The sequence below is a fragment of the Vicugna pacos genome, chromosome 5 (assembly GCF_048564905.1).
Source record: "Vicugna pacos chromosome 5, VicPac4, whole genome shotgun sequence".
NCBI lineage: Eukaryota > Metazoa > Chordata > Mammalia > Artiodactyla > Camelidae > Vicugna > Vicugna pacos.
The window spans coordinates 10,794,038-10,813,264 of record NC_132991.1 but is presented as its reverse complement, the minus strand read 5'-3'; the positions used below and the strand labels follow the sequence as shown (position 1 = coordinate 10,813,264).

The 19,227-nt window shown below is 45.4% G+C and overlaps 1 protein-coding gene across 1 annotated transcript; it reads left to right on the top strand.

The window, feature by feature from the left end:
- Positions 1-2,929: 2,929 nt before the first annotated feature.
- On the top strand, positions 2,930-19,020 carry DDX18 (DEAD-box helicase 18). Its single transcript, XM_015241544.3, has 14 exons — positions 2,930-3,108; positions 4,632-5,102; positions 7,183-7,305; positions 8,452-8,587; positions 8,956-9,056; positions 9,165-9,364; positions 9,458-9,572; positions 11,889-12,028; positions 12,882-13,043; positions 13,346-13,498; positions 14,208-14,321; positions 15,697-15,753; positions 16,064-16,241; positions 17,260-19,020. Exons 1-14 carry the CDS (start codon positions 3,024-3,026, stop codon positions 17,400-17,402), a joined length of 2,178 nt encoding a protein of 725 aa, XP_015097030.2. The 5' UTR covers positions 2,930-3,023; the 3' UTR covers positions 17,403-19,020.
- The last annotated feature ends 207 nt before the right edge of the window (positions 19,021-19,227 follow it).

The window sequence follows — 19,227 nt, the reverse complement described above, 5'->3', positions numbered from 1 at the left end:
AGATGAGGGCGTTGCCCTGTCACAGGCTTCCCTTATCACCACACAGTCTCCCTTGGTTGTTTAACTGTCTATCTTTTCCACGGAAGCCCTGTAAGCTCCAAGAAGATGGCCATGTCGATCCTGGCCCACGATGCTCTTCCTGGAACTTAGCACACAGCAATCACATACTCCTAGCACCAACATGTCAGGAAATAAATGTTCAATAAGTGAATAATAGAGAAAGGAATATATTCTGGGGACGGAGATATCTGAAATGAGAAGCCCAAGCAAAAAGTTTTAAGGACTTAAACCTATAATGAACAGGTACTAAAATAGACTCTAGCAGTGAGGGGCCAAAGGATTTTCAGAGGCATGTGATTACTTGCCACTTCCCCAAACTTCACAGATATTTTCTCAAGTCCATTCTAAGGATACTTACTTGTTGACCAGACCTGGTCTGGGAAATGCACTCTATTAAAACTCTCACCCCCGGTTTTGAGAGAAGATGCAAGGTTATCATCTCCTATTCCTTTCCTAAAATCTGGCGGGGGGTGGGGGGGGATGGAATCACTAGCCTTTTATCTGTCAACTGAAAGGTTGTCAATCCCTAAAATTTAGCATTTCCAAGCACCTTCAGGGAACATGGAAGATGAGCTAATTATTGCACCTAAGTGTGACAGTTGTGAATTTCAAAGTCACAGACCCAACACTCAGATGTGCAATCAAGTGAAAATGTTACCAAGTCTAAGCTGGTTCTGCTCACTGCAGGACAGGCCAGTAAATCGGGAGACGAAATGTTGGGGCAAGGAATACCGACTTTATTGGGAAAGCTGGCAGATTGAGAAAACCATCTTCCCCAAGTCAGAATTCAGGCTCCTTTTATACTAAAAAGTGGTGGGAGTGTGATTGTTTGTTGCAAACTTTCTGGTGTCGGAACCCTTTGTTCTTGCAGATGGCTCAGGTCAGGGTGTCCCTGTAAATCTATAATGAAACAAATGTTGTTTTCTGTCCTGCAACTTTTTATCTTCCTATGAATGGGAAAGTATTATACCGCTCAGGGCCTTGAGAATAGGTGATCCTGTATGTTTCAGACTCTAGGCAACATTCTTTTATGAAAGGCGCAGAACCAGTACAGGAAACAGAGCACAGTGTTAGAGCCAAAGGAACAGATCTAATATGGAGTCAGATTTGTTCTTTTCTTTGCAAAAATATATTATGTAAAATGGAGACACAAACAGATTTGTATGCATATTCTGTGCTCTTGTATGTGACAGTCAGGTGTGGCCACAAGAGTTGAACAGGAGAGGCTCAAGAAAACATAGTCTATTATACTCACGGGTCCTAGAAATAGAAGGCATGTCACAGCATGCAAGGCCACCGGGAAAAGCACCAGCATCCAATAAAGGCAGAAAGGGCGGAACCACAGGGAGAGACTAGGTCAAGACTTGTTTGGTGTGTCCTCAGGAAAAGCAAGGCAAGGCAAAACAAACACTTTGGGGTTGACTGGTTTGGATAATTTAGATGGATTCTAAGTTGCTTGGTATCTGGCCTTGGGATGATTAAGGCAGAGGAACATTGTCTCCGGGTACACAGGCCAGATGCAGGAGGTGTGGCTCTGGATTACTTAGTTTGCATATTTAAAGGCGCACTCCTGACTGAGTCTTTTGCTGGCTCTAAAAACTGGCTAATCCCTGGAGGGGCAATCTCTTTTCAGCCAGAAAGGGTTTTTTTTTTTTAAGATGTCAAAACATCATAATAAATAAAAAAAAATTAATATAAACAATACAATGTACATAAATACATATATAAAGACTGATACATATCAATTTAAACAGACACATATATGCTTGAACTGAGATGTGTGTTTCTGTGTTATATGCGTTAAAATTTCTTTCTCATCCCTTAGCCTGCCTAATCATTAACAACTTAAGCACATCATGGTTTGTTTGTCTCAGTTTTCTAGTCCAATTCAGTGTTTTCTCTGTCGCTTTATTTATGTTCTGTTTTAGCTCCCTCCCCAGTTTTCTCCCCCTCCCCTCTTCTCTGCGATTGTGTCTAATCCCCACAGGCTCATGCCCTGACACTCCAGGTGAACAAATCAGCTTTCATTGACTCTTTCAGTTATTGTTCAGCTCAGATTGATTATTGCCAAAGGTAATTTGAGCTCATTGGGACCAATTTTTAAAGAAAGATACGAATTTCTGCAAGAACTATCCCAATTTTTTAACGTTGGCAACAATCTTTTTTTTTTTTTAATGTACCCTCTTCCACACACACAAAAATGTCCACTAGCCAGTTAGACTAATTTCTGACCTTGACTCCTACAGGGGCCGTGGGTGCGAGCTCTGGGGATTATGAACCTCTGTTTTTCAAACTGCAGCCAATCTATTAATAGTGTAGTAAAATTAATCTAAATGCATACTAATCAGAATTTTTAATGGACTTGGAATTTAGGAGGAAATGAGTGACATCCATCAAAGGTAAAACATCAGAGTGAAACAAGAGCAAGGGTATTGCTTTGAGAAATGTTATATTTAGTGTGGATTACCAAGTACCAAGTGACACAGAAAGTGTATTTCTCACGAAAGAGAGGTCACACAAATTTGGAAACACATATATGTATGAAATTTAGGTATTACTCAATTTAAATCATCCAGGATCCAAAGAGGGTAGGAACATAAAAATGGAGACTCCCTAAGGCTCTGTGTTCGGCCTTGATTCTTCACTATTCCCACTGCGGAAACTCAAACGGCCAAATCGGCCCCAATACGGGGCCGGCTCAGGCGCGATGGGAACCCGGTGCACGGCCGGGCCTCCGCTCCCCTAGAGGGCGTTGCACAGAATCCGTTCTCCAAGGGTACGACGCGCAGGCGCCCGGAAGCATTTCCGACCGGACACATTTCCTTTCTGCCCACCGTAAGCGTTTCTGCGATACATTTCCTGTTGGCTCAACTGCGCACGTGCGGTCTGGAAGGAAGTGACGTCACTCCAGGGCGCTGAGGAACCTGGTGGTGGCCCCGCCGTGAAGGCGCTTCACCGACAACATGTCTCATTTACCGATGAAACTTTTACGCAAGAAGATCGAAAAGCGGAACCTCAAATTGCGACAGCGAAACCTGAAGCTACAGGGTGAGATGCGCGCGCGGAGTGTGGCGGCGGCCAGGGTTGCGGAGGGAGCCCGCACGTGGGCCGTGACGCGCGGCGGCTGCTGCGGGCGCCGCGGCGCGGGTGGCGGAGCCCTGCGGCCCCGGTGGAGCGCCGGCAGCTTCCCCCGGAGCGCGCGCGCTTGCGGGGCGCGGAGGGCAGCCCGGGCGGCCTCGAGTCGGGTCCGGTGCAGGCGCCCACTCTCCGCGTGGCCCCAGATGCGCCCCTGACCTTTCTGAGCGGCGGTTCCTCCTTAGAGCTCGTGCAGGAGGCTTCTTGAGGTCCTTCCCAGGCCTCCAGCAGCAATTCCGGTTAAACCTGCCTGCTCCACTTCCACCCTCCCCTTTCTGCCTCCCTCACCAGCTTCAGGCCCCTCTTCATTCCTCCCAGCCCCCAGTTCTCATTTCCAGTCAGACACGTGGGACTTTCTCTCCATCTACTTCATGTCTATATCGCTTCGAAACAAGCCAAGCGTCATTTTTCACAGAGCGTTCCTGATCCCGTTGCTTTCCTCTGCTCTCCACTCTATCCAAACTCCTGTAGAACTTCCTCACGTTCAGCTCCCACATTGCCTTCTATATTCTCTTGCCCTGCTTTCCCGTCACTTCTAATTTTACGTTAAGAATCTCTTGAGAGCTTCTACAAATTTGCATCCTTAGCAAAGACTGACATGAAAAGGATTTTTACATGAACGTCACTTTTTTCTCCTACCTCATTTGCAGTCCTAGTTTCCTGATAGTGAGCCAGACGTCCTGAAGTTGTTCATGTTAACCTTTTTAGGTTCTGTGTAACAGGTAAACCCCTAGCTCAGTGTTGGAGGCATAATGCCTTACGCTAGTCAGTTTTCAACAGAGATCAATAGACTGAAAAAAAGTCTTGGAGGAGGAAAGAGATGTGTGGGTTTTAGGAATAATGTTTTTGAAATTCCCTTAGATTTTCATTTCCTACAGAATAATAAAGCGTTACTAACTGTTTCTGGGTATTTAAAGGTAAGAATTAAAAGATGCCACTAACTTTTTCTATATATAAACAAACTTTAGTAAAGACATTTTTAGTTATTTATATATGATAAACATTGGGACAGATAAGTGGTTTCATAGGCAGAATTTTCAGTTCATTGATGCCTAGGAAAGTATATTTATCAAATACCTAACATTACAATGTATATTTTGTAACTACCATTTTCTGACCTCACCTGTTTAAATATTTCACCTCATTGAAGTTTTCTTGTTCTGGACTCTTAACTCCTTACAGACAGAGATGTGGTTTTTTGAAGTTAAGAAATCAATGCAGCTTTCCCTTTTCCAGCATTGTTACTTTAAAAAAATGTTTGTACTTGTCCTGTAGTAGAACACTGTAAAATTGGAAGTGGTTTTAACATACGTGACGGGGAAGTAAAAGGTAAATTATTTCAGTCCTGGTAGCCATGAAATTTCTCATTTGGGATTCCAGTGTTTTTAAGTAAATCTCTCCTTCTTTGTCACAATGTGTGTTCTGCTTCTTAACAGGGGCCTCCAGTGTGAGCCTTTCAGAAACTCAAAATGGAGATGTGTCTGAAGAAACAGTGGGAGGTGGAAAAGTTAAGAAGTCTTTAAAACAGTCTATGAATGTGGGCTTGTCAGAAGCTCCAAACGGAGATGTATCTAAAGAAACAGTAGATGGTAGAAAAGTTAAAAAGTCTCTGAAACAGTCTATGAATGAGGGCTTGACAGAAACCCCAAATGGAGATATTTCTAAAGAAGCAGTGGGAGTTGGAAAAGTTAAAAAATCCTTGAAAGCGTCTGTGAATGCAGGCTTGTCAGAAGCCCAAAATGGAGATGTAGCTAAAGAAACAGTGGGAAAAGTAAAAGTTAAAAAATCTTCCAAGGAATCTACCATACTGACCAGTGAGGAGGCAGCGATGCAGTCTCCCAATTCAGATTCAAAAAAGAAGAAGAAGAAGAAGAAAAAGAGAAAAATGGTGGATGATGCTGGCCCTGGTACGTGCTTTGTTTTCTTTGAACTTAAGCCATTCAGTGTTTTATGCTTATCTTTCTGCCTTTCCTCTGTTACTTTGTCCAGATGACGTGCAAGACTCTGCCGTACTCACAGGCGTACTGGAAACTAGTCTGGTAGCTAAAGGAAGCGTTGGTGGGGGTGCATTTTAAGTTTTCTCAAGTTGCTGAGTGACGTGTCATGTCTAACAGCCTTGAAGTAAACCTCGCTCTTAAATAAGAATCTCCTTAGAATGACAGAAACATGCTCTTTTTGGCAGTTAACTGGGCTTTTGTGATGAACAGCACATACTATGACGTAGGATTTTAGGTTTACGTATTTGCAGAGAGAGTTGTGTGTTGCTGTCATGGAAGAAATCTGGGTTGATGGTAAAATCTATCTTGGGTCCTTATGGATCGAAGGACTTTGCATTTACCTGTTTTTTGCCCCATTTCTTTTTCCTATAAGTTTCTGCCTTTGAAAGGAGACTTTGTTTTAATTTGGATATGCAAGATGTGTAAACTAGCAGTCAGGAGACGTCTGAATAAATGGAACTTTAATTTTCAAGTGAGTAGAATGGCCAGGATAGTGTTGGGACCGAGCAGAGGACGGACAGCGATGCTGTATTGTTTTGGAAGATGTTTGAATTTGAATAAGCTTAGGTGAAAGAGTAGGCATCCTAACTGAGATGTGAGCAAGCAGAGATTTCAAGAGAGGATAGAACAGGTGTCAGCAGACTAGTCCGCCTTTTTGGCTGTTTTTGCAAATAAAGCTTTATTGGAACACCGTGCCCATTTGTCTACTTGTCCTTTGTGGTGACAGAGACCCCATGGCCTGCAAAGACTAAAATGTTCATTTGGCCCCTTACAGAGAAAGTTTGCCAGCACCTGGGTTAGCATATCTATTCAGCTCCTATCTGAAATAAAGGTTTCATTTAGAAAAGAGCTCTGAATTTTCCAAACATGCAGGGCTGTCTGTTTGCTGCCTATATGCTATAGGACACCTAGAAGTTATGAGAAATTGTTTAAACAAACAGTGAAACAAGGTAGAGAAAAGTATAAGGATTAGTCATTACGGTTTTGATTCAAAGTGATGTAACCCTATTCTAGAATTATTAGTGCCTTTAAGAATCTTGTTCTGAGTGTGCCTAAGGGAAAGATAGTACAGGGCTGGGAGTTTAACTCCTATTGGGAACCTTTAAGTGATCAGCTAATGATATCTGTGGCCTTTGAACATGTGGGTCCCGCAGAGTTGACCATGTCCCAGGAGGGTGGTGGTGAGGCCCAAGGAAGAGGCCATTCCTGGGCTATGGCGAGTCCTGAGTTCAGGTGTAAGTCAGTTCTCTTCTGACGAGCATCAGTAATGCCGTAAAGGTATGGAAGCCCCAGCATGGTGGCCGACCCATTTGACCCAGAGTGGAACACTTAAGAGCGTGACGGTTTGTCACTGGAAAGGTAACTTAGATGACTATGTCATGAAAGTTGTGAATGTCCAAACAGAAAGCCATGAGGCCTTCCCTTGCCTCCCCCAACTGCTGACATTCGGGGAACAGGCCAGTTTCTGTCCAGCTAAGTAGATTGTTGTGCTTGGCTTTGAGGTTTATCTCTGGTAACATGAAGAGTCTTTGGTGTTTCTGTTCATTTTTTAAAAAATTAGCTTTTATAGAAACTATGTTTAATAGAGTAGGAGGAAAAATTGATGCTTGTTATGAGTTTTTTTAAAAAAATTAACCACATACCCTTGAATTTTTTTCCTCAGTGAAGTTTATAGACCTGGATGTGATGAGTATACTTAAATAGTTTAGTTCAGCTTATGAAAGAATTTCTTGGTTGCTTAAATGGTGTAATACATTAAGAAGCCTTAAAAATAAAGTTTTGTTGGCAAGCCTGCATGTCCCCCCAGGTTTTTTAATGTAACCAAATTTTTGATCATGAAGAAGAGATTCTTGGCAAATTAAAACTGAAAATGTGTTAAGCTTTTGCACATCCGGCTTTTTGCATCACACATCTTTTATTCTGTGATCTCATTTGGTATTTTTATTTTAAGAAAAAATTTGGGGGGGGGACTTTGTCTTTTAAACCAAAGATACTAAAAAAGCAAAAACTGAAGACAATGGCCAGGCTCCTGAGGAAACAGAAGACAGTGTGGAGAAGCCAGAGGACGGGGACGATGGCAGCGAGGTGCCCAGCCTGCCCCTGGGACTGACAGGTAACTTTCAGGGCGTTTTCCAGAGTGTCACGCCTCCCTGGGTTGTGCAGTTTGGAGGTTCAGTGGTGATACTTAATTTACCTGGAAAAAACAAGTATTGACAGGAAATGATTTTACATCCAAGTGCTGCTTTTTGTCTGCCATTCTGTGTGCCTTCGTTCTGATGGTTTCTTTCTCTATTTTTCCTTTTTCTTTATTCCTCACACTAAATATTTTAAGATACGTCCAAGCAGCTCTTGGGGTCCTTCCTCCGTTCCTTTGGTTTGCCACTTTCTCAAGCTCACTCCACACTGTAGTGGGAAGATCACTGGCCTGGAAGCTGGAGAGCAGAGGTTTAACACTGGCTCGGTTACTGAAGAGAGGGATGGAATTAACGTCACGGAGGGGCTTGTGCCAGGGTCACCTCCTTTGGCCTCTGTTTCTTTACAATAAAAAGTCTAGAGTTTAGACCAGAATCAGTTGCTCCAACCAGGAATGTCTGGACTTTACTCGAGTTGTTTGGTTGGAGTTTTTGGTTTCTTAAAATATTGAGACTTGCTTTAATCGCAGTTGCAGAAGTTATGGCAGTGGTTCTCAACCAGGGCAATTTTGCCTCCCAGGTAGGGTGACCAGCTCATCTCAGTTATTAAGCATTCAAAGTCCTGCATCCTGTAAACCTCCTCTGTCCCCGGCAAACTGAGAGGGTTGGCAGCCAGCAGGTCTGGCTGTCAGAACTGGAGGCGGGTTTCTGGCATCTAGTGGGTAGAGGTCAGAGATGCCACAGAACATAAACATACCATTCCTCTCTGAACTCTCGCCCTGCACTCCCTGCCCCTCCCACCCCACCCCCACCCCGCCTTGACATGTTCATTCCATGCAAGTCCCTTGATGGTACCTCCTCTCCTTCCCTTATGATTTTGTTACGGTGTGGGCTCTGGGCTTTGAGTCCCACAGCCATCAGCAGTGGGGAGGCTTCGAAAGTGGGGGGTCTTTATCCTGGTGCTATGTGGTAATGGCTGGGGTTTTGTCTTTTCTTTCTGGAAGAAACTTTTCTAAGCTAGACAGCAGCCCAGCAAGGCTTTCCCCTCAGCAGAACTCGTGTGGGTAGCTAGAGCAGGCTCGCTATGGAGAGAAGCTGAATTCGCTAATGAGAAACGATCTTTTTAGGAGCTTTTGAGGATACTTCATTTGCTTCGCTAGCTAATCTTGTTAATGAGAACACTCTGAAGGCAATAAAAGAAATGGGCTTCACAAACATGACTGAAATTCAACATAAAAGTATCAGACCGCTTCTGGAAGGCAGGTATGATTAACATTGAGATTCAGCCATTAGTGTCTCTGTTTTTAGTGCTCGTACTTTGGAAAGAAAATACCAGTGTGTTCTGTTGGTTTTGGACTGTGTTGGGTAATATATCCAGCCTTCATTATAGGTTTTAGGTTATTTACCGAGATTTGGAGAAAAGTGTTGACTTTTGCTTTTAGCACAATCCTTACTTCTGAGTTACGTGTTTGACCTACATGTTTGATTTCAGCAATTGAGAAGTTAGGGACATTGTTCTTGTTACGATCTAGGCTTGCTGCCTGCTGTGTTTGTGACGGTGCGTGGTGGGCAGTCAGTAAGTACTTGTAAGTAGACTGAGCGTCTCTCTCCTTTTCCTTTTTAACGTGTAGGGATCTTCTAGCAGCTGCAAAAACAGGCAGTGGCAAAACTCTGGCGTTTCTTATCCCCGCAGTTGAACTCATTGTGAAGTTGAAGTTCATGCCCAGGAATGGTAAGCCCGTGGTCCGATTGTCTCTGCCAGTGTCTCACTGGAGCTCTTAATGGACTCATGGTGATGACTGCAGTTTGACTTTCACCGGAATCATTGTTTGCTTTCTAGGAACAGGAGTCCTGATTCTCTCACCTACCAGGGAGCTGGCCATGCAGACTTTCGGTGTTCTTAAGGAGCTGATGACACACCACGTTCACACATACGGGTTAATCATGGGCGGCAGTAACAGGTCTGCCGAAGCACAGAAACTTGCCAATGGGATCAACATCATTGTGGCCACGCCAGGCCGTCTGCTGGACCACATGCAGGTGAGAGGACACTGTCTGTAGTGCCCGTCTTTTGTCTCCTGTGAAACATACACTTGACGGCTAACAGTTGTTCCTTGTCCTTTGTCTTGTTAGAACACCCCGGGGTTTATGTATAAAAACCTACAGTGTCTGGTTATCGATGAGGCTGATCGTATCTTGGATGTTGGGTTTGAAGAGGAATTAAAGCAAATTATTAAACTTCTGCCAAGTAAGTAGGTAGCATCTGCATGTGGGTTGCAAATAGCTGTTGGCAGTAGGCGAGAGTTTTTCCTATACGAGAACTATTAATGCCAGAATTTTAATATAGCCGAATAGTGGTGCCAGTCAGCCTTAGAGGTAGTTTGCAATTCAAGCGCCAGTCTTATTAGCAACTTAATGCAGCGGTTTTGCTATGTGAACGGTTACAGTGCAAGTCAAGCAGTCCTAACGTACGTCTCATTCCACCCTCATCTTACTTTTTCTTCCCTCATCTCCCAGGTGGCTGTTGACCGTTGCCTTCTGTTACATTTGTGTTATACCGTGGTTATAGCCCTTGCATCATTATAAGCTGCTTATAGTTGTAATAAGACCATGGTTCAGTGCAGTATGTGGTTTTAATGCTTTATTGAGGTATAATTGACTTATAATCCATACAGGCTTTATATACACGATTTTGTGGGTGTTGGCCTGTTTACTCCTTGAAACCATCACCGCAGTCAGTTCAGCAGACATTTCCATTCCCCTGCGAAGTTTCTTTGTGTGCCTTCGTTAACTCCTCCCTGTGACCCTCAGCGGCAGCGCCATCACTGCTTCCGACAGCTCCTCGTGTCTCTCCCACAGGAGACCGTCCATCTGCTTTCTGTCAGCCTGGGTCACAGTGTCCAGGGATTTCTGTGGATGGACGCATACAGTATGACTCTCCTTTTGTCTGGCTCCTTGTGCTCAGCTAATGCTTATGTGACTGATCCATGCCATTCCACGTATGAGTGGTTCTTTGCTTTATTCCTCAGTGCGTTCTAGTACATAAATGTGCCACAGCTTGTTTATTGATCCATTTAACTGCTGATGTACGGTTGTGTCATTTACAGTTTTAGCTGCTGTTAGGAAAGTTGCTGTGAACATTCATCTACAGCTCTTCTCACGGGCATGTGTTCCCCGTACCGTAGGGTAATTACCTAGGAGTGGAGGGGCTGGTGTGTGTTTGTCTGGTGCTGTTCTCCATCCCCATCAGCGGTGTAAGAAGCTCTGATTCTTCCTAGTACGTCTTGAAATTAAGCAATGTGATCCCCCACCTTTGTTCATTTTCCAAATTATGTTGGCTGTTCTTATCTTCTGCATATCTGTGTGAATTTCAGAGCCAGTGCGTCAGTCTCTGCACTCTCAGGGGCTCGGTTGGGATTGTGCTGAATGCAGATCATCGTTAAGAGACAGCATTGAGCCATTCAGCACGTGGGTGAGGTGTATCTTCATTTGTTAGCTCCCTGATTTCGCTCAGCAGTGGTTCAGAGTTTTCAGTGTACAGATTTTTTCATGTCTTTTGTTAGATTTATCCCTAAATCTCTCATTAAAATTTTAATTTCAAAATGTTCGTGGCTTATATATACAAATACAGTTGATTTTTGCATACTGTTTTTTATCCAGGAAGTTACTTACTGCTGTATCCAACTGGGTTGTCCAGTAGGACCCTCCAAATGCAGCTAGTTGTTGGATTTTCTGTAGAGACAGTCATGTCATCTACAGATAAAAAAATAAGTAAATTCTCCACTTAATTGTTTCCTTGCCTGACTGCACTGGCCAGAACCCCCCGGAACAGTACTGAATAGAACTGGCAAGAGAAGACTGTGTCGTCTTATTCCCAGTCTTAGGCGGGAAAGCATTTGGTCTTCGCCGTTAAGGGTGATATTAGCTGTAGGTTTTTAGTAGATGCTCTTTCTCAGACTGAGGATGATCCTTTCTATTCCTAGTTTTGCTGAGACTTTTCTTAAATGAGAAATAAATGTTAAATTTCTAGTCTGTTAATATGGCACATTATACTGGTTAATTTTTAAACCTGTAACCAACCTGCATTCCTGAATAAACTCTTCTTGGTCGTGATGCATTATCCTTTATATGTATTTCTGGACTCGCTTCGCTAAAATTGTGTTAAAAGTATGAGTTGGTGAGTTAGCACTTTTCAGTGTCCTGGAGAGTTTATGAAGTACTGGAAATATTTCTTCCTAAAATGTTTAATAGAATTCACCAGCAGAGGCCACTGGGGCTGGAGTCTTTATGTGAAGATTTTAACCATAATTTCTTTAATGAGATACGAGGCTGTTCAGGCTTTCTGTTTATTTTTGAGTGAGCTTTAACAATTTCTTTTTCAACGAAATTGTCCATTTTATCTCAGTTGTCAAATTTATAGCCAGAAAGTTGTTGTTGATTTTTCTTACTATCTGAATTGATACTGTATCTCACGTCCCTGATGATTCTTGAAACATTTTCGTTATGAATCTATTGTAAAGAGACCCTGAAAGATTGAAGTTATTTTTATACGGGTGTGTTTCAGCACGCAGACAGACCATGCTCTTTTCTGCCACACAAACGCGGAAGGTTGAAGACCTGGCGAGGATTTCTCTGAAAAAGGAGCCCTTGTACGTTGGTGTTGATGATGACAAAGCTAACGCCACGGTGGATGGTCTTGAGCAGGTACTTGTCAGCACCTTCAGTTTTAAGGCTCTTTAGTGTTTCCCAGCAGATCTGGAGGATCATCTAGAAAGCAAACGGTTAATAAACTTTTAATTCCAGTGTGTGAACTTGGGTATTGGGTCTCTGACTGTCCTGGTGTATAGTGTCTTTAACTCTAATTTGATCAGCTCTTTGTCTCTTAACACTGCTTGCCACAGCGTAGGCATTAATATATCACTACCCATTGTAGACAAGTTAGAAAAAAACATTTATTGTTTAATAATCTCTTGCTCTAAGCCACGAAGTGAGATAGAAGATGGAGAGGCTGCTTTCAAGCATGTAGCTGTGGGAGTGAGGTGATGAAGACCCAAACGAGTTTGCTTAAAAATAGAGCTTTGAGATTGACTCTCTTGATGAATAAAGTATTTTCTGTAACAGTTTAGCTTTAAAGGCTTTTGTGGATTGTTTAATTTTTTAAAAATACATTCATCCAGCTTTGTTGTTCTGTTTAGGACAACACACTTAGGCTGTGGTTATATGACATCTTGCTGTTAAGGACCTTCCAAGAATGGGTCATTGATACACTCTGAGGGTTCCAGTTAATAGAGACGTTGGTCTATGATGGCCACAAGAACTTGATAACCAGTGGTCTCAGTAATGTGAAAAGTGCTTCGTATCCAGTGATTGCAGCCATTATGAGGACTCAAATGAGTCTTACTTTAGGGATGCTTTGTTACAGCAAAGGCAGTAGTTCTGCTGTAGGTGAGGCCTGACAGTGTGTGCGGTATTCACCTGTGCTCTCCGTCAGATCCTGTTGGTTCGTGAAGCCGCAAGTGTCTGTTATTTTGTGTCTGTTCTCTTGCACCTCTCGTAGGGATATGTTATTTGTCCCTCGGAAAAGAGATTCCTCCTGCTCTTTACGTTCCTTAAGAAGAACCGGAAAAAGAAGCTCATGGTCTTCTTTTCATCCTGTATGTCTGTGAAATACCACTACGAGTTGCTGAACTACATTGATTTGCCTGTCTTGGCCATTCATGTAAGTGACTGTGATCAGTTTACTGAAACAGGTTGTGTCTGTTACATTATACAGATGGTGGGGTTTGAGGCTTCCTGTGTAGTTCTGAGAAGTTTGGGCAGTACTGGGTGGTGGATCCTGTGTGGAGGGAGCTGGGCTGGGGGTGGAGGGAGAGGACCGGAAAGGAGGAACAGATGCTGTCCCTTGGGGGTGAACCTGAAATAAAGCAGATTAGCAGTGCCGAGTGCGGGGGTTCCTCATCAGGACCCCCCAGAAGCAGCCCCAAGGTTCCTGTTGTAATGGGTGTCTCGCTTTGACTCTAGGGAAAGCAGAAACAAAACAAACGCACGACCACCTTCTTCCAGTTCTGCAATGCGGATTCGGGGACACTGCTGTGTACAGACGTGGCAGCTAGAGGGCTGGACATTCCTGAAGTTGACTGGATTGTTCAGTATGACCCTCCAGATGACCCCAAGGTAACTGGCATCCTCGGGGTGTCCGAGAATGGCTCTCCGTTAGGGAGTGAACCACCCCGCAGGTTCCCTGACAAGTACCACGTTCCACATTCAAAGGTTTATCCTGTCGTCGTTCGAGTCGTGCTTCATTGTACAGGGGCTGCAGTATTTCTCTGCTGCTGATGCCTGTTTAGGGCCTTGGCAAGACCCAAAGAGGGTGTGTGCAGGGAGATCTGAGAGGCATGGTGGGGCCTAGGAACGTTACAGGCTTGGAAGGATCTGTGAAGAGCAGTAGGCGTCAGAAGGTTATAAAATTGGCTTACAGAGCCAGATACGATTCTGTAGTACATGCAGTAAAATAAGTTCTATTGGATGTTTTCAACAAACGATAGATTATATCACTGACAGTCAGCCGTAAACATGTTTCCAAAAGCCATTTTGAAGATGAAGCCCACTTAATAGTCATTTGATTAGATCGTAGGGCTGATGTGAGTATCTTGTCCAGCTTTCCTTGGCCCCAGTCATTGCCTTGTTCCCTCTTTGGGGAGGTGCCTGCAGAAGGGGTGGAGGACCAGCTTCGGGGAACGTGGTGACCGGCCATTGCCGGGTCGGGGTCGGGAGCCATCTCACACCTATGTGCTGACACACTTGCTCCACCACCAAGCAAGCTCTGGGGAGGCGGACGGCCCCCGGGCCCAGTGTGCTACCTCAGGTTTTCTGTCTTCCAAAGGAGTACATCCACCGTGTGGGTAGAACAGCCCGGGGCCTGAATGGAAGAGGGCACGCCCTGCTCATCCTGCGCCCGGAAGAACTGGGTTTCCTCCGCTACTTGAAGCAATCCAAGGTAAAGAGCTTTGCTTGGAAAACCTTACACTGGGGGCTGATTCCTGCCGATAGGGGTTGTTTGCCAGGGCAGCTGGCCTTGGGCCCCGTTTTTAGGAGTGTCCGAGGAGTCCAGAGTTGTCCGGGTGCTGAGAATGCCTGGTCCGGTGGTTCAGCAGATGAGACTGGCGTGGTCGGATATGACCCCCATGGCTCGGTGTCTGTGTCCCCCATCTCCCACCTCACTCCCTGCAGCCCTGCCGGAAACCTCCACACCGAGGCCCCCTCACAGCCGGTGGGGGTGTGCCTCCCACTCCCTTCCACTCCGCCTGTCTCCCAGCTGGCCCTTTACCTCCCCGAGGCCATGGGGAGCCCAGCCACTCCTGCCTGTTCCTCCTTCTGTCCCTTATTCATCAATTCTGTTTGGCCTTGTATCTCCCCTGTGTTAACTCTTCGCCGTCTCAAGTCTCAGCAGAAAAATAACTTCAGACCTAAACCCACTCTCCCGCCACTCGCTCCAACGTGGCTCCAGCCTGTCACTGTCTTCATTCTGCCGTTTTGAAATGCGGTTCACATTTTTTCCATTTACTTTCCACTCTTTCTGGTCTCCAGCCCGCCCTAACGTGGCTTCGGCCCCTTTCTTGCTCGGGCTTGTGGACGCTTGTCAGGCCTTCTCTTACGTGACATTTGCCTCGTTGGCCTCCCTGTCAGTGTCCTGCCTGGTGGAGTCTCTGCCAGCCAGCTGGGAGCTGTTCCTAGAAACTGCCCTGTGGCCGGGGCGCTTTTGTCCTAGATGCCCTTTCCTGCTTCTCTTGATGGCCCCTGGTTTCAGCTGGCCGCCATCTCCCCTGGACGGCCACCTCCGGTCTCCTGCCCTCCTTCCCGTGCCCCCAGCATGAGTGCTCGCCGAGCTGTCGACGCTGTCTCCCCCCCGAGGCTGCAGGCTCTCAGGGCCACAGGGCCATGACGGGGCAGCTGCTCTGTGCCCCCAGCACCTGCACGGGTCTGGCACTCTTGCAGTTACCTAAGAAGTGATGGCTGGTGAGAAATCCTTCCTGAAGGGGTTTGTGGACGGTGACCTCTGCTGTCACAGGGCCGCTTTCCTGACACGGAGCGAAGGGCTGGTGGTTCGTCTAACTGGAAGCATCAGGCTTATTGTTCACGTTGTGGTGAGGTCCTTATTTAGAGAAAAGGGCTTCGATGACTCCTTGTCCTTGTCCAGTTTCTCCCCCTTTCTTCCAGGAAGTTCCATAGCATGGTCATGTGCAATGAGCAGGGGTAAGGTAAGGCTTCCCCACAAGAGGGAGCAAGTGTCTGGCCTGAGGAACCCCCGTCTTCAGTGCCTAGTGAGCAGTGGTGCCATCCTGGTTACTAATCTTCATGCTTTTATTTTCTAGGTTCCATTAAGTGAATTTGAGTTTTCTTGGTCCAAAATTTCAGACATTCAGTCTCAGGTATGCAGTGGGCGGGCAGGGGAGGTCACTCCAGCACCACCTCTGTAGTGTCTCATTGCCCTTGTCCTCCGGGTCTCCCTCTTCATAAAGCGAGTGGTTCGGCCTGTGTGAGGGGTGGGTTCCTGGCTGCACTGCCCACCACACCCCTTGCTCTCTGCCTTGTTTCAGTCCATATCTTGCAAGAACTTTGTCACCGTTCTCACTTGATTTTGCAAATATTACAAAGCTTGGAGCAAGTGTAGTGGAACAAGTGTTTTATATGAAATGTCCTTTTTTATTTTATTAAAACCAGTATTTCTTCCTGTTTCAGCTTGAAAAACTGATTGAAAAGAACTACTTCCTTCACAAGTCAGCCCAGGAGGCGTATAAGTCATACATCCGAGCATATGATTCCCACTCTCTGAAGCAGATCTTTAACGTTAATAACTTAAATTTGCCTCACGTTGCTCTGTCGTTCGGTTTCAAGGTGCCTCCTTTTGTTGACCTGAGTATCCTCTTCTTTGTGGTTGTGAATTCATCCAGGAACTCGGGGACAGAAGCTCGACAGGGGCACTGGGGCTTACCACTTGGGTGGGTGTGCACTCTGGCTGAGGCCTGGGGGCCCAGGCCTTCATCCTGCTCACTGGCCGCATGTCAGTGCCTGCCAGGGGTGGGCAGGGATTCAGGTCAGGGTGGAGATTGCAGAAACGAGACCACTCGTGATTCAGACTTTAAAAAAAGCAAAGGAATTGAAGTGGAAGATTGGGGGGGGGGTGTTGTACATTCCGGAGAGCGGCTTGGGGTAAAATGGCAGGGCCAGGCGGGTGTTGGTTTCCCTGTACAGGGTGCACAGGAGCAGGACACCCTGAAGAAGCTGAAGGAGTTTATTCTCGCAGAGCCACTGGAGCATTTCCTATAAGGAAGTTGCAGGATCAGCAAAAGAGAGTAAAACAAGTGCTACTCAAGATAAAAGGCAGAGGAGTCCCCTCTGGCTGCTTTGTTGGGGTTTAGAACGCGTGCTTCGCTGCACACCAGCCAGAGCGAGGCCTGCTCATGAACACGATGGTCGTAACTCCCGAGGGGACCAGAGGACCAAGTTTGGGGTGGCTGTCCCCATCATGGACTTGGAGTGAGTGTCCAGTCACGTAAAGGGAAGAACAGCTCCTTCCCTTGGCAAAGCCCTCCTGATCAGCTCTGAGCAGGGGCAAAGGTCATTTGGACACTGAGGGTAATTTTTAATGTGTCCCTATAAACTTGCTGATTGACCTCATAACTCCTTGTAAGTAATTGTCTTCTGCTTCCTGGCGGGGAGAAAATAACTAATCTAACTAGTACTGGGCTTAAAAATCACACCTGTTTCAGTCCAGGGTCATGTGGCCACTCCTGATTGTCGGGAATGTCACCCGTGTTCATGGTTCAGGGAGGCGGTGGGGGGCTGGTGCTGCGCAGCCGGTGGGTTCTCTTCTGGGTGGTACCTTGGAGCTCATTGCCTGTGTGTTGCTTGATTTCCTTAACTTTCACCTTCAGACGTGAACAGCAATGACGGCAAACTTAAAAAGAGAGGAGGCGGCGGTGGGTTCGGCTACCAGAAAGCCAGGAAAGTGGAGAAGTCCAAGATCTTCAAACACATTAGCAAGAAACCTTCCGACAGGAGGCAGTTCTCCCACTGAAGACGCGCCCCCCTCCCATCGTGCAGAGCTCTGTCCTGAAGTGGATTTTTTTCCCTTGCTCTGACGAGGGACTTTTGTTGCTCTGGGATTTGGACTGACCTACATGACTATAAATTGACTTGGGTTGCAGGCTCTGAGCACTGGTATTTCCAGCAGGTCTCCTATTTGGGGATATAAAACATTTGGATATTTCTTGATTGCCCAAGAGCAAGGCAAGGGACCTTTTTAGTCTTTGTGATGACAGAATATTTTTAAGTTTAAATCTTTTTCTCCGAAATTATTACTGTTTTAGTATAATTCTTTTTGTACCTCTCCTCCCTGGTGTCTGAAGACTTGTGGCACGGCTTGCTGTGCCAGCCTGCCTTCAAAGGCAAATGACCTAGCACCCTGGACAGGCAGTGGTGGTGGTGGTGGTAATGCAGAAAATTGTCTCGAGTTTGGTTTTTTTTGTTTTTTGTTTTTTTTTCTGATTTTGGTTGTTTCTTGGACCTTGACCGTGATTCTAGACCCCTCCTGAAAATGCTTCCCTGTAAAAAGGCAGGGGCTCTGGGAAGCACCTTCAGTTAAAGGTGGCACTGATTTTTATAAACACCGGCTTTTAGAACTGTGAGCCTTTCTCCTTTTTATGTTTTCAAGAGTAAAAAGTAGGGGTCGTCTTTATCACTTGAATGAAGTACCCCTGGCAGTCCCAGCATTGGAGGCAGGGCTGAGGGAGCGCTGGGAGTTCTGAGCCTCGTTTACAGGTATAATACTCTGCTGTTCTCCGTTTGATAACTTGGCAGAATTTTGTTTTGTTTTGTTTTTTCTGTTTGTTTGTTTTAAGGCATAAAGTGTGGTGACAGTCATCAGGCAGATTTGTTTGAAGTGTTAGGAGTTTGGTGAGCCCTTCCAAATCTTCAGAGCGCTTAGAGGGCAGGACATCCTTTTGAGAAAAACTGCCTCTTCCAGATCCATGAAAGAAAAATAGATCTATGGTGAAAACTGAAAAGGAACAGAGCAGCAGAGGCAGTGTTTTAGTCAGGTGGGGTTTTTGCCGTAGGAACCCCTGATTTTCTAGTGTGTTTTGTGTTCTGTTTCTAGTGTTTGTAATAATGTAATAACCATTTTGTAGCAATTTAAAACCAAAGCTGCTAGCATCATTTTGCTGTCGTGCAAGTTAATATTCATAGATTCCTATTAAATGTAAGTACACTGAGTATGAAATGTGGAAGAAACTGTCTGTTCAACCGCATTCTGGGAGGAGAAGAAAGGAACGATGCTCTGCATCTGGACCCCACCACTGTTTCCCCAGCTGGACGTGTCCTGGGTTCAGACCTTGACTGCTGGACTCCTGGCTTTTAATAACTAGTTCTCTTTCCAGTAATTTGGTTTTCTTTTTTGTTTCAGAAATCATGTTTCAAAAAAATACACAAAAGCAAAGAGAAGAGTATTTAATCACTGAACAGAAGTAAATTCTGTCAATATTTTGGTACATAACCTTCCAGTGTTTTGTATACATACTTTAATTTTTTTTACCGAAAGTGAAGTAAGGCATCCTCTCTCTACTCACTGTTTGTAACCAGGTCATTTCCTAACGTGTCATTCTCCTGCGTCATTAAATAATGACATCCGTTTTGTATCTCGTGTGTCCCGCGGTCTGCCTGCGCTTGAGTTCTGGATGGTGCGTTTCCCAGGCCGGCCCTCCTTGTCTCAGCGTGTCGGTGCCCCCGTCCTACTTGCCATTGTTGACCTCTGCTGTGAGTCAGTCTGGAGATTTTTTGAGAAAAGTATACAGACAGGAGGTGGAAGGACTGACTGTAATAACGGCAGCTTTCAGGACTTGCCG

Coding starts and splice junctions, on each gene's coding strand:
- DDX18 (XM_015241544.3), top strand. CDS start 3,024: ATGTCTCATTTACCGATGAAACTTTTACGCAAGAAGATCGAAAAGCGG. Junction 7,306..8,451: donor CCTGCCCCTGGGACTGACAG/GTAACTTTCAGG, acceptor CGATCTTTTTAG/GAGCTTTTGAGGATACTTCA. Junction 15,754..16,063: donor TTTCAGACATTCAGTCTCAG/GTATGCAGTGGG, acceptor TTCCTGTTTCAG/CTTGAAAAACTGATTGAAAA.